Source organism: Falco naumanni, chromosome 20 (assembly GCF_017639655.2).
Source record: "Falco naumanni isolate bFalNau1 chromosome 20, bFalNau1.pat, whole genome shotgun sequence".
NCBI classification, from domain to species: Eukaryota; Metazoa; Chordata; class Aves; order Falconiformes; family Falconidae; genus Falco; species Falco naumanni.
In genome coordinates, this window is record NC_054073.1 from 1,177,564 (window position 1) to 1,191,671 (window position 14,108).

At 68.8% G+C, this 14,108-nt stretch overlaps 1 protein-coding gene across 2 annotated transcripts; it reads right to left on the minus strand.

Moving 5' to 3' along the window:
- Window positions 1-900: 900 nt before the first annotated feature.
- On the minus strand, window positions 901-13,188 carry CRTC2 (CREB regulated transcription coactivator 2). Of its 2 annotated transcripts, none has more exons than XM_040618538.1 (14): window positions 12,985-13,188; window positions 9,113-9,214; window positions 8,643-8,759; window positions 8,354-8,415; window positions 6,645-6,713; window positions 5,087-5,190; window positions 4,828-4,857; window positions 4,507-4,586; window positions 4,261-4,310; window positions 3,917-4,161; window positions 2,916-3,364; window positions 2,121-2,408; window positions 1,864-2,038; window positions 901-1,763 (listed from the first exon to the last, which is right to left on the minus strand). In XM_040618538.1, the coding sequence occupies exons 1-14, from the start codon at window positions 13,153-13,155 to the stop codon at window positions 1,555-1,557; spliced, it is 2,151 nt and encodes a 716-aa protein (XP_040474472.1). In that variant the 5' UTR covers window positions 13,156-13,188; the 3' UTR covers window positions 901-1,554. The 2 variants fall into 2 exon arrangements, with proteins under 2 accessions (XP_040474472.1, XP_040474473.1); XM_040618539.1 differs by lacking the exon at window positions 12,985-13,188 and adding an exon at window positions 11,488-12,504.
- Window positions 13,189-14,108: the final 920 nt, after the last annotated feature.

Sequence of the window (14,108 nt, forward strand, 5' to 3'; positions counted from 1 at the left end):
GCCCGGGGGGCTCCCGGCACACGGGGGGCGCCCCCACCCCCGCGGGGTCCCCGGGGCACGCAGGGAGCCCCCAGCACCCCACAGGCTGCCAGGACCCGCCAGGACCCCCCCAGCACCCCCAGAAGCTGCTAGGACCCTCCAGGACCCCTCCAGACCCCCCCCCCCAACCCCCAGAAGCTATCAGGACCCTCCAGGACCCCTCCAGACTCCCCCCCAGCACCCCCAGAAGCTGTCAGGACCCACCAGGACCCCTCCAGACCCCCCTCCAGAACGCCCAGAAGCTGCCAGGACCCCTCCAGACACCCCCAGCACCCCCAGAAGCTGCCAGGACCCTCCAGGACCACTCCAGGACACCTCCAGACCCCCCCAGCACCCCCAGAAGCTGTCAGGACCCGCCAGGACCCCTCCAACACCCCCAGAAGCTGCCAGGACCCTCCAGAACCCCTCCAGACCCCCCAAAGCACCCCCAGAAGCTGCCAGGACCCCTTCAGACCCCCCACCAGCACCCTCAGAAGCTGTTAGGACCACCCCAGCACCCCCCAAAGCTACCAGGATACCCCCAGGACCCCCCAGCACCTCTAGAAACTACTAGGAGGTCCCCCAGCATCCCCCTGGGACCCCCAAGAACCTCAAGGCACCCCCCTAAGCTCCCCGCAGCCGCCATGCCCCCCCCCCAGCACACCCAGGAACTACGGGGACCCCTTGCCCCCCCCATAAGGGACCCCAGACCTAAAGATCTGGCAAGTGGGGGAGGGGCTGGAGCCACTGAACCCCCTCTTTGCACCCCCAAACCTCCCCAGGGAGGGTCAGAGCCCCCCACCCCCAGCCTCCCCCATTGTGTGTTGTCTGTCCTGTGTCGCCCCCCACCCCCAAAATCAGCCACACACCATCACAGAGGGCATTTAATTAACATATAATATATTTTAAAAAATAATAATAATAATAAATCACTCTGGCTCCCTCCCGGGTTTGGGGGGAACGCGGGTCCTGGGGCCCCAGGTCCCCCCACCCGCAGACGGGACCCCCACGCTCCCCTCGGGGTGTAAGGGGGGGGGGGGCAAAGTTACAAGTGCTTTCTACATGTCCCGCAGGGTCCCCGGCAGCTGGGTAAGGGGCGGGGGGTTGGGGGTACATATGGGGCGCAGCTCGGGGTGGGGGAGCGGGATTTCTCCTTAAACATGATGATTAGCCAGAAAAAAATAAAATAAAAACAGAAGCGGCCCCCCCTACACCCCCCTCCCCGGGGGTCTCTACCTACGGGGTTATGTACAGCCGCCCCCGGGGGGCTGGGAGCCCCCTCTCCGCCGGGGTTTGGGGTGCCATGGGGCTGGAGAGTGCCTGGCTTGTGCCCCCCCCAAAATTCACACCGGCTCCGGTGTCCCCCAGCCCCGTTCTCCGGGGAGGGAGCCGGCGGCGGCCCCATTTGTCCGGAAAAAAAGTGAAAAAGGGGAGTGAAAGGCAGGGGGGGTAGGGGGGGTGGGAATTGGGGAGGGGGCGGTGGTGACCGGGGGTCCGCGGGCCGGGCCGGGGGGGGCTGGTGGAGCCCCTGGCCCCTCACTGGAGGCGGTCGGTGCGGAAGGAGTCCTCCACGGCCGGGTCGGTGAGGAGGGCGTAGGGGTCGCTCAGCATGTTCAGTCCGTCCAGGGTGAGGGGCTCGATCTTCAGATCCTCCTCCAGCCCCAGCGCCGCCGCGTCCACCTCGAAGCCGGGGACACCGGCCAGCGCCGTCGCGATCTCCTTCGAGATGCCGGGGGGAGAATCCCCTATTTGGGGGAGGGGGGGGGGGATAACAGGGGGTTCAGCACCCCCTAGGTGACATCCCGCCCGCCGGGGGGGTCTCCGTGGGCACCCGGTGCCACCCACCTGTGAGGATGATGTTGGGGATGGGGCCGTGGCGGCTGCAGTTGCTCAGGTTTTGCCGGTTGAGGACGTGGGGGTCGTAGGCACCCTCGGCCGGGGGGTAGCTCAGGGACCCCAGCTCCTCGGGGAAACCGCTGCTGTTACCGGTGGGGCTCTCCCCCATCCCGAACTGCTCGAACTGTGGGGAGAGGCGGGTTAGGGGGGGAATACGGGGGGTGCCCCCCCTCCGAGCTGTGTGCCCCCCACCCCCGAGCACTCACGCTGCCCAAGCCGAAGTCGCTCAGGGGCTGTCCCAGCGGCGGGGGCTGCGGCAGGGGGGCGTTAGGCTGGTACTGGGGGCCGTACGGGCGCTGGGCGGCCCCGCTTGGCAACGGGGGTGGGGGTCGCGCCGGCGGGGCGGGGGGCAACGCCGGCTGCGGGGGGGACGGCACGGCTTGGTGCAGGGCTTTCTGGCTCGGCTGGGACTGCAGCAGCAAGCCGGGCTGGCTGTAGGAGTACGGTGGGAGCCGCTGGTCGGCCGGCAGCTTGCTGGTGTCCAGGGGCACCCCCTGTGGAGAGAGCGCAAAGAGGGGGGGGGTCAGCCTGCACCCACCCCGGCACCCACCAGGATCCGGCCCCTCTGCTCAGCCCCCCTGGATGGGGACCACCTCTGCCAGCCCCCCCCGGTGCGTCCCCCCGCACCGGCAGCGGGTTGGGGAGCCCACGGTGATGCGGGAGAGCCGGAATTCCAGCCCCGCCGGCAGCACCCGGTGCTGAGCCCTCGCACCCAGCACCCACAGCGGGCTGGGCACCCCCCCCGGAGCAAGACCCCGGGGTGGGGGAGCCCTGGCTGGGATGCAGGGATGCGCCACATCCCTGTCCTCTGTGTGTGTGTGTGTGTGTGTCCCCTCCCCTCAATTCCCAACCACGCAGCGGTCCCTCCTGGTGGGTGGGGGGGTCCAGGGGCTTCCCTGGCGTGTGGCTGAGGATGAGGATGGAGACACGAGAGCAGCGGAGGGAGGAGATGGAGGCGAGCGCGCGGCGCGGGGCCGGCGCGGGCGATGGACCATGCATACCTGGGTGATGGAGGACAATGTGGGTGACATTGTTGGTGAGAACTGTTTGGGGTGCTGCCTTCTGGAGTCGCCACCCATTGGGAGGGTGAGGGGGCTGAGCGGGACCCTTCGGCGGGGCGAGGTGGTTATGGACGCCTGCACCATGGGGGCGTAGGACGAGCCGCTCAAGCCGGAGGGCAGGCTGGGGTTGCTGGGGGAGGACTGCATGGGCTGGCTGCGGGGGGACGTGGGGAGCGAGGGGTTGCTGAGCGAGGAGGAGAGGGAGGAGGGCAGGGACTGGTTGGAGAGCGAGGAAGGGATGGAGGAACTGCTCTGGGAGGACTGGAGCGAGGGGTTGCTGAGGGAGGACTGGAGCGAGGGGCTTCGCAGGGAGGCCTGGAGGTTGGGATTGCTAAGCGAGGACTGCAGGGACGGGTTACTCAGGGAGCTCTGCATAGGTGAGGTAAGTCCTGTGGGGACAAAAAAGAAGAGACACCACCGTTACCCCACGGAATCGCCCCGCGCCCCAGGCTCTCCTCCCCGGGCCGGGCCAGGCTGGGGCTCCCCGTCTGCCCCGGGTGGGATGGAAGGTGACGGAGGCGACCAAAACGATGGAGACAAGACAGAAACACACACACACCCCGCGAACGGGAACGGCGGCGGCACAGGATGCTCCGGCTCGGCAAGCGGAGGGTGCCGGGGCAGGAGCGGGGCAGGCGGCCGCGGCCGCCCCCCCACACCCCCCAAGGACCCCCCGGTGCTGTCAGACCCCGCAGCGCTCCCCACCCTGCTCCCAGGCTGCAGCATCTCCATCCCAGGCCGGGACCACCCGGAGAGGCCGAGCGCTGCCGCAGCCGGCTCTGGGGTGCGGTGGATCCCGTCTCCCCCGGCCCCACCGAGCAGCTCCCCACCATGGGGGTCTCTCTCCCGGCTCCCCACGCCGGTCCTCCGCGTCTCGGCGGCTCCAGCCACCCCAGGGCATCTGCTCCGGCATCTCCCGGCGGGACGGGGCCAGCCCTCACCTGGCGAGTCGTAGCCCGTCCCCAGTGCCATGCTGCCGCTGATGCCCAGGTGCGTCATGGTGTTGGCCAGGTTGCTGGTGCTGTTGCCCCCGCTCAGGCTGGGGTAGGTGGTCTCATCCGGGTCGAGAGGGGTGGGCAGCGGGGAGGGGAAGTGCAGGTTGGTGAGGTCGGGGAGGGAGCCCCCCGTGTTGAGGGCCGAGGGGATGAGGGGGACGTTGGCAGGCTGATCCGGGGATGGAAATATGCTGGGGGAAAGAGAGAGACGCGTCCCGTGTCGGGATGCTGCTGCCTCCTGCGGTGACCCCCTCCCCAGCAGCCCCCCCCCAGCCCAGCCCAGGACTTACTGGATCCCAGGGACTTCACAGGAGCGCGGCCGGGCCGAGGATGACGAGAGCTGCGAAATCAAAGAGAGGAGCGCGGTGAAGCCGGGGTGCTGAGCCTGCGCCCCCCCAGCCCTGGGCCGGCCGCGGTTTGAGGGCAGGAAGGGGGCAGAGCCACCCCGGTGTCGCACCGCCCCGCGGGCAGGATGCGAGCAGCGTGGGCAGGGGGCTGCAGGGGCGACTTCCTCGCCGTCCTGCCTCGGCACCCACCTTCTTGGTGTCCCAGGGCTTCAGCGCGTGTTTGTTGTCATCGAAGGTCTCTTCGATGGGAGGCACTTGGAAAAGAAACACTGGCGAGGGGGGAGCGAGGGTCAGCGCCACGAGAGCAGCACAGCCCACCCGCGTTCACCCGCCGGGGGGCACTGACCCGTCACGAGTGGGGCATTACAGACCCCCTGCCACAGAGGGGTCCCCAGGCACTGGCCCCCCACATCCCACCCACCGCCCCGACGCTTTGTAGGCAGCAAGGTGGGGAGACGGGGGTCTGTGCCGGGCTCGGTGTCGCGCTGCCGGGGGTGGGTAGTTGCTCACCTTTGCTGTCCGTGTCCCCGTCCAGAAAACCTGCAAGACGGCAGGTGACAGTCAGCGGCAGCACAGGGGGACACGGGGGACATCAATCAGCACCGTGGAGGGACGGGGGTACCACTGCGTGACCCCGCTACGGAGGGACGGGGCTCCACACGGCCCCCCCAAGGGTCCGCAAGGGGTGAAAGGGGTGCGGGGGTCCCCAGGCAGCCGGGTGCAGGTGGGGACGGCAGGGTCCCGCTGGGGAAAGCGGGGGGACACTCACCGCTCCGGCGGCCGGGTGGTGGGGCGCCCTGCGAGGGGCCCAGGTACGCGTCCTGGGGGTTGGGGTTCATCACGCTCGTGTGAAGCGCCGAGTCGGAATTTGTTCTAATTGGAAATGGAAAGGTGACGGTCAGACGGGGCCGGGCTCAGCCCTCGGCCCCCGCACCCCTGTGGCAGCCCCCCCCGGCCGGCACCGGGATGCTGGGCAAGCGCAGGGCCAGGGCAGCGGGTGGAAAACGGGAAGAGCAGGGTGAGAACAGGGAGCACGGTGGGGCTTCGCTGGAGAACAACCGGCTCCTTCACAGCCCTCCCTGCCCAACGCTCGCCGTGCCCGGGACGAACCCTGGGGCAGACGCCAAGGGGTTCTGGGGGTCCTCGTCCCCCTCTGCCAGCCCCACCCTCCCCTCCCCAGGTGATGCTCCAGTGGGGTCCCTTGCCCTGCGCTTCCAGACACGCTGGGGCTTGCTCCGGCCCTGCCACCGCAGCGATGGCCCCGGAGCCCTCGCCACCCCTGGCCTGGGGAAGACGGGCACCCCTGGGACCCTTTCTTTCCCCCGGGGGCCCTGGAGGGGCTGGGGGCAGCGTACCCAGGGATATTACACCATTGTGTTCCCAGTTAGTTGGTTTGAAGCGGATGAGCGTGGGGAGGGGCTGGGAAAAGGCCGCTCGAGCTAATGACGCGTCCTGGGAGCGCACAAGGGGGATATTGTTCAGCTGCGGCGCAGCTGGGAGGCAGGAAGCCCCCCCCCCCCCCAACCCCCCCGGCCCATGGGACGCAGCCCCCTCCCGCACGGGGCCCAGCCGGGGAGCGATGGGCGCCTGCCCATGGCACGGCCAGGGCCCCGCTGCCAGCGCCGAGCCCCGTGCCCACACAGCACAAGGGAGGCAGAGCGGGGGCTGCCATGAGCCCCCCGTGCTGGGCATCCCTGCGGCATCAGCAACGCGCCCACCCTGAGCCCTGCTGGCCCTGCCGGGACCCCACTGTGCCCCAGCCTGGGGAACGTGACACCCCAACGCCACAGCTCTCCGTGCGTGCTCCGCAGCATCTCCCTTCTCAAACCCCACGGGGACCCCACCGGGACCCCACGGCTCTGCCACCTCACCGGGCTCCAGAGAGGGGGCCCGATCCCCCAGGGCTGCGCCAGCTCCTGCTCCTTGTGCTGCGCCGGCGCGAAACCAAGCAGCCACAGCAGCGGGCAGAGCGGGCTCCTCGTCCCCGGAGCCAGCAGCGAGCCAGGGCAGCCCTCGGGGACACCCTGCCCTGCACCTGAGAGCCCCCTGCCCCCCAGAGCAGCTCCTCAGGGAGCTGGGAGCCACTGCGGAACCACGCAGCCTGCGGAGGCGCGAGGGCTGCACCCGGCGCAGGGCACACAGGGCCACCTCCACCCTGGGGGTCCCCCTCTTTCAGCGGCCAGGGCAGCCTGCAGACCCCTTTCCCTTTTCCGGGGGGGCTGGAGTTGCTACAAGCAGGGCTGTGCCCACCCTGGGGGTCCTGGGGAAGGGCTAGAGACCGGGAGAGAGAGAGAAAAGAGAATTAAAAAAAAAAAAAAATCATTCACCTGTTGAGAGCCGACGGCAGCCTAAACAAATGTCCTTTCTCCATAGGAAAGTTACCCCAGGGCATGGTCCTTTGTGAGGAGAAACAGCAGGGTTACTTGGGGGGCAAGGGAGGGGGCGCAGGGGGGCACTGCCCCTGCGGGGGGAGGCCAAGGGCAGCAGGAGGAGGCAGGCAGCTTGCCTGGGCAAGCCGGAGCATCTCTGCCGGTCCCGGGGGGCACCGGGTCAGGGGCGATCCCTGCCATCCTCACCCTATCCCCTGCCTTAGCCCCCTGCCTGCAGCCCAGACACCGCAGCGATGGGCGGCTCAGCCTCGGGGAGCCAAAACCACAGCGGCTGGCCCGGCTTGGGCAAATCACAGCCAAGAGTCGATGCCACCATGGCTTAGGCGTGCTGGGGCAACACCAGAGGGTCTCTGGGGCAACACCAGAGGGTCTCCGTGCCCCAGGGCAGGGGGCCCGCAAGCCAGAGACCACCCTCCCCTCCAGCAGTGCCCAGGGAAGCGTCACGGAGCACGAGCCAAGTGAAGGCAGCTGTCTGGAAGAAGGATGAAGGTCCCCCCCGAGCCTGGGGTGAGGAATTTGCAGCAGGATTCGCAGCGAGATGCTCCTGGGGACATCTCCCCGGAGCCCCAGGTCCTGCGGGGAGGGCGGCTGTGCTCGCTGCGAGTGACAAGGAAGATCTGACTCGACCTCTTCTTTCAGAAGGGGAAAAAAGCCAGGGCCTTGCCCCAGGAGGTCGAGGAGGATGGCAGAGAGGGCACCCGCCGGCTGGGCCTGGGCACAGCAGGGTGGGGGAAGATGTGGCGGGGGGCAAGGCCGTGCTCCTCACGCTCTGGACTGACCGGTGCCCAGGCTCATGGCAGGGGACAAAGTGCAAGACACAACATTGACATCCAGCAGAGCCCCGGCGTCGCCTGGCACAACCCAGAGCTGCCACCCCACCCCTGCCACCACCAGTGTCCCCGCTGGGCTGGGGAGAGGGGACACACGCGGCCCCTCAAGCTCCCAGCGTGCCAGGACAGCAGCGGAGCCGTGCCGGGCACCGAGGTGTGGACACGGCAGGAGCATCGGCAGCAAGTCTCCCTGGGAGAACGGTGCTGGGACCAGGGAAGGAGAGCTGTGCTGAGCACAGTGCTTCGGAGCCAGGGCAGCCTTCAACAGAAAGCCCAGGCGCCCTGAGCAACGCTGAGCCCAGCACCCTCGCTGAGCCCAGCACCCTCGGGCTCGGCCAGCCCCGTCCTCGCCTGCCCCCGGGGCCAAGGGCCGGAGCGCGCAGGGGCTCAGCCGCCCGGTGATTCACCCCGGGCAGGATCCCTCTTCCCGCTGCCGCAGCAGGTGCCTGCCGCCCCGCGTGCCGGAGCCGGCTCTTTTGGGCACGATGAAATCCTTCCTCCTTAAAAATCCCCCCTCGCTGCGGGACAGTGCGGGCAGCACCCGACATCAGAGAGGTGGGAGACCTGGCAGCCCCACTCCCGGCATCTCAGCGTTTCTCTCTGCCCCCCCAGGTCTGGAAGCTGTGTAAATCCTCCTGGGAGGGCTGCCCGTTGCGAGGGACCCTCCGGCACCGGGCTTGTGCCAGCCCGCTTGATTCCAAACCACCTGGAGCAAGCCCCGGGCTCCAGCGACCCCGCAGACACCGGGAGGCAACGGGCTGGAAACCGGCACCCGGAAAACAAGTGGCGGGAGCCAAGAAAACGCGGGGTCTTTACCTCCTCCAGCTAGGCTCAGGCGGAGGCGACAGGTAGGTCGGTCCATAGGGAGAACTGTCGATGTGAGAGGCAAGTTAAGGGCCAAACAGGGAGCGAGGGGCTGAGCAACGGGCACGCAGGCACCCAACTGCAACGCCGCAGGCAGGCCAGCGCAGCACGCGTGGCTAACGCTCGCTCATCCCAAAGGGACGAGCAGCAGGGCCGCTGGGATCGGGGCAGGAGCCCCAGTGGTGGGAGAAAAGGCTGCCTGCCCCCACCGCCGGGTAAGGGGGAGCAGGATAAAGGATATTTGTCGGACGTATCGGCGAAGGGGGGACATCATGCGACGCGGGTCCCGCTGGACTCGCTCCACCAGGCCATGGTGCCGGGTGCTGCGCGTGGAGTCCAGCGGCGAGTGCAAAGGGCCCTGCGGGGGGGAGACAAGGGGGTTAGCCCACCGCCTGGGTGACCACCGCAGACCCTGGCTGCGAGGGCAGGGGTCTCGGGATCAGCCCCCCCTGACCACCCTGTCACTGGCAGCGCTGCCAGCGGGATGGAGCTGGGGCCAGGCAAAGGGATTAGAGGAGAACATCCCCTTGTCCCATCTGTCCCCAACAGCAGCCCACACCGCCGCTCTTCATCCTCCTCCCCGATGCCCACCCCACGTGCGGACACAGCTCCTGATCCCCCTCCCCAAGTCACTGGGGGCAGCAGCCGCTGTGCCGGAGGGGGAAGCCCCCCCAGACACCCACCCCAGCCGGCAGAGTGGGCGCTGCTCACCTGGAAGTCAGAGACACCGCTGCCGATCTGGTTGACGTTGGGCAGCGAGCCGCTGTAGTAAGGTCCCCGGCTGTGGGCCAGCCTCAGCTTCTGTGCCTGCAGCTGGGCCGGGGGAGGGAAGGCAGGTCAGGGGGGGCAGCAGACACCCCCGGGGTGCTGGTGGGCCTCCCAACTGCCCTGTTACACCCCAGAGCTGCCATCCCAGAGGGTCATCCCCACGCTCCCTCTCAGCTGCAGCTGAGCCCCAAGCTTGCCCCGCACATGCCATGGAGCCACCGGGGCATCCCACGGGAGGAGTCAGCCCCCAAGCGAGGCATGTCCGACCCTCAGGAACCTCCCGTGGCCGCAGGAACCACACAGGAGCAGGCCGGGAGGGCTCGAGGTGCCCGGTACATCTCCGCTTCAAAGCCACCAAGTGCAGAGGAGGCCCCACAAGGGACTTTCCACCCTCTGTGGGTGCTCCAGTGCAGGAAGGATGCTGAGCCCCCGCTGGGTTTAGCAGCTCAGCGCGGGGAAAGCCGCGTCTCTCCCACAGGCTGCAGCACCCCCAGCCCCCCTCCCATCCACAGCCCCTGTGCCCACCCGAGAGGGCTCTGGGCTCCCCAGGCACTGGCACCCAGTGGGTCAGCCTGTCCCCCTCCATCTGGAGGTGCTGGGTTTTCCAGCAAGCACCACATCCACACCAAAGACAAGCCAGGGGCTGTCAGCGACACCAGTGCTGGAGCCCAAAAACCAGGAGAGATCACAACCGGGGCTCCGGGAGGGCGAGCGGGACAGCCCGCTTGGCTCGGCGCGACAGCCCGCCGGCTCCCGGCGCTGCTCAAGGCCGAGGGAAAGAGTCATGGCAAACCACAGGCGGGAGATAACCGGGGCTGGGCACCCACCCGCCACGCTCGGCAGTGGAGGAAAAGCCAACAGCAAAGGAGAGCCAGGGTCCTGGGGTAGCACCAGCACCGGGCCGACCCCAAAAGCCCCCTCCTGCCCTGGCCCCGCAGGCAGGAGCCTGCCCACAGCCCAGCCGGGCAGGGGTTTGACCCGTCATGAGCAGCACAGACTTCCTCATCCTGGCAGCAGCAGGAAGACGCTCCGCTGCCCGCATCCCAGTGAAGGGCACGGCCTCCATCACCCCCTCCGGCACACCGGGGTGTCCCATTCCCTCCCTCCAGCATCTCAGCGGGGAAGGAAGGTTTCCCCGATCCAAACCCACAGAGCCAAGGCCAAGCACATACAAATTCACACCTTCCCGTTGGGCCCGGGGTGTCCCGAGCAGCCCCACGCACCAACCAGCGCCAGCACTCATTGGTCCTGGACAAACCCCAGGGAAGGAGAAGATGAAGCACAATAAGCAGCTCAGAAATGGGCTGCAGCTGGGAAACCTGCGACAGCAAATTCCCAAGCTTAAGACCAGCAAAATCCAGATCCAGGGGGAAAAAAAAAAAAAAACACCAAAAAAAAACCCAAAAAAAATGGGGGATTTAGTCAACAGCTGGCTGCGCTGGCACTGCAGGATTAGTGCGAGGAGTTGCGCTGGGGCTTAAGGTCTTGGGATCCTGCTCTGTTCTCCGAGCCAGGGTCCCTGCGGGAGCCGGCGGAGCCAGACGAGGCTGAAATCAGGCAGCAGCTCACAAGCGGCCAGAAGAAAACTCCAGGCAACACAAAGCAAGGCTTGAGGGGCTGCTACACCCCCGCGGTGGGAGCGGGGTACCCCAGAGCTGGGCAGCAGCCCCCCCAGCCACCTCTCCCCTGGCGAGGAGCCACGAGACAGAGGTGCCTGTGCGGGGCACAAGCTGCCAGCGCGATGGCCACTGCCAGCTCCTTGCCCATAGCCCTGTGGGCAAGGATGGAGGGGAGCCGTGGGGCTGGAACCCACTCTGGGACCAGCTCTGGACTGCTCCGCGCCTTTCCTGGGTTGCCAGTTCCATGTGTGTGAAATAAACTCCCAGAGAAAGCATCCCAGGACAGGGATTAGCAGGGAGGACAGTCCTGCTGCCTCTCCCCCAGCTTTGCTGCACATTAACCAGCTGTTTACTGTGCAAACACGCTGCGGGAGGCTTCAGCCCACTCCCAAACTCACCGGCGATGCACAGGTCGCGGCTCCCGCCTGCCGTCCCGGCGAGAGAGCGGACAAAGCGCACAGAGAGGCGTCCCCGCTCGGGAGCTCTGCTGGCTCACCGGGACACGGCGGCTCTCGGCTCGGTGCGGAGAGCCACGCGTTGGTCCTCGGGGGTCGGCAGCACCCTGTCCCCATCACCCCCTCCAGTGCCAATCTTGGCTGCCTCGCCAGCCCTGGGGTGCCAGCGGGGCTCTCTGCCCCAAACACCCCATTTTTCAAGGTCTGATGTTTTTTGCTCCCTTCTCCTCCCAGTCCCACCAACCTCGCGTGCAGGGTGACACGCAAGCCTCCCCATCAGTGGTCCCTGCCACCTGGAAGAGCCTCCCTGTGACGCCGGCTCCCTCGACTCCACACTCCTCTCCCCTCGCTCATCCATCCCCGTACCTCTGCCAGGAAGGATGGCGCTGGCTGCGGGACCCCGCAGAGCTGCCGGCACGGCGACCCGCAACGCTGCAGAGCCCCATTGCCGGCGTTGGCACAACCTGCCTCCCCGGGAGCTGAAATCTGGCCAAACCCTGATCTTGGCAAACGGCCGCGCAATCCCTGCCGACTCCTCGGGGCCGGCGCAGAGCGAAACACAAACCGGAGCTGACCGTCTCCTCCTGACGGCTTCCCCTGCCTGGCAAACCGCTCTCCTGAAGACAAGCCATGGTATTCCCGGCCTCCCCGCTCCACCGTCATTCTGCCAGCACCCCAGAGCAGCCCTCCTGCCACTGCGGTCCCTCCGAGAAGCCCTCGGCCCGCAGGCAACGATGACTCCCCCTCCCCAGAAGCCATCAAGCAGGACAGTTCTGCCGGCTCAGGTCCAGCAGGGCCATCTGCGGTCCCCAACGCTGCGTTTTCTCAGGCTCCAGCCAAACTAAATTTAAACGTCTCCAGGGACAAAGCATCCACCGCTTCCTGCGGGAGCCGGCTGCGTCGGTGGGAAGGACCAACCCAACCCTCCCGGGGGTCCAGAGACAGACCCCCCAGAGCCCCGGGGACGGCAGAGGATGGCCAGGTAGAGGTGACGCAAGGCTGCAACACCACAGGAGCCCATCACAGAGCCGAGGGGCACGGGGAGCCCCTCCGAGCCCCCCCCGGCAGGAGCCCCAGCAAAACCATCAGGTGCCGCAGGTGGCGAGTGGGTTTTTGCGGCCGGTGGCTGGGACGTGTGCTCAGAGGCGGAGGAGGCGTACAGGACCCACGCACGGTGGCCATGGGCCGGAGCGAGCCACGTGCGATCCCTCCCCCAAACCAAAATAAACTGACGGGAAGGAGAAGCGGGGTGCAGCTGGGCACCCGGGGGGGAAGCGTTTCTCGGGGGGGGGGGGGGGGCACCTTCCCGTCCCCTCCGTGCCCCCAGTGATGGCCCACCACCAAGCTGGGGGTGATGCCCCCTCTCCGCTGCACCCCAAACCCCCCGGGCACCCGCCTGAGCCTCCCCCACCCGCTGCCCCTGTGCCTCCTGGCCCCCCACCCGCCCTGCACCCCCAGCCGAGCCCCCGGCTCCCCACTAGCCCCAGTCCCCCCTTCCTCCTGCACCGCTCCAGCCCCCACACAGCCCCCTCTGACCCCCCCTCCCAGATCTTCCCTCAGCCCCCGGCCCCCTCACAGGCCCCGACCCCCTCCCGGGCCCGCACCCCCCAGCCCCCGGCCGCCTCACAGGCGCCCACCCCCCTCACAGGCCCGCACCCGCGGCCCCTCACACAGCCCTCATCCCCCCCCAGCCCCCGGCCCCGCCGCGCATCCGGCGGGGGGAGGCCGCGGCGCCGCTCACCCGGGTGGAGCAGATCTCCATCATCACCTCCTCGAAGGCCGCCGTCTCCTCCGCCTGCCGCTGCTTCTGCAGCGCGATCTTCTCGCTGAACTTCCGCGGGTTGGAAGCACCGGCCCCAGCTGAGGAGCCCGCACCGGGCCCGGGCCCGGCCCCCGCGCCCGCCGCCGCCATCTTCCCTGCTCGGGCCGCTCCGGCCGCCGCCGCCGCCGCCGCCGCGCGGCGCAGGCTGGGGCGGGGAGTCCGCGGGCCGGGCCCCGCCGCTGGGCCGCAGCCGCCCGGGGGACCACAACTCCCGGCGGCCCCTGCGGCGCGCCCGCAGGGGCCGCCGGGAAGTGGAGTCCGCGGCCGCTGACTGGCGGAGGGGGGCGCCCCCGCCCAGCGCCAGCCCGACTACAGCTCCCGGCGTGCACCGCGCAGCCGGCGGCCGCCCACCCGCGGGAAGGGGCGGGGACAGGACGGGGGCAGCGTGGGGCACGGCGGGGGATGGGGGCGGTGCACCACGGGGGGGGCGGCACTGAGATGGGGGGGGCAGCAGGATGGGGGGGGCGCACCGGGATGAGGGGGCAGCAGCATGGGGGGAGGAGGGGCACGGCAAGGGGGGGGGGGGGGGGCAGCAAGATGCGGGGGGCACCGAGATGGGGGGGGGGGAGGGGGCAGCTGGATAGGGAGGCCACCGGGATGGGGAGGCACGGGAAGGGGGGGGGGTGCAACAGGATGGGGGGGGGGGGGGGGGGGGGCGGCACGGCAAGGGGAGGGGGACAGCAGAATGGGGGAGCATGGTGACACGGGGACAAGGGGGGACCCGGGGCGGGGGGGGGGGGGGGGGGAAAGCAGGATGGGGTGCATGGCAAGGGGGGGGGGGGCAGGCGGCAGAATGGGGGACACGGTGACATGGCGGCACGGTGGAGGGGGTACCCAGCAATGGGGGGAGCACGGCGATGGGGGGGGCCATGGCAACGTGGGGGCATCACGATGTGGGGACTGGGGGGGGAGGGCGGGGGAGGGGCCGCATGACAAGGTGCGGGGGGGAACATAGCAGTGTCACCCCCTCCCCATGGCTGAGAACAGAGCAGCCCACCCCTACCCCCCAAAACTAGGGGGGAGCGGGTCATGAACCACCCAGC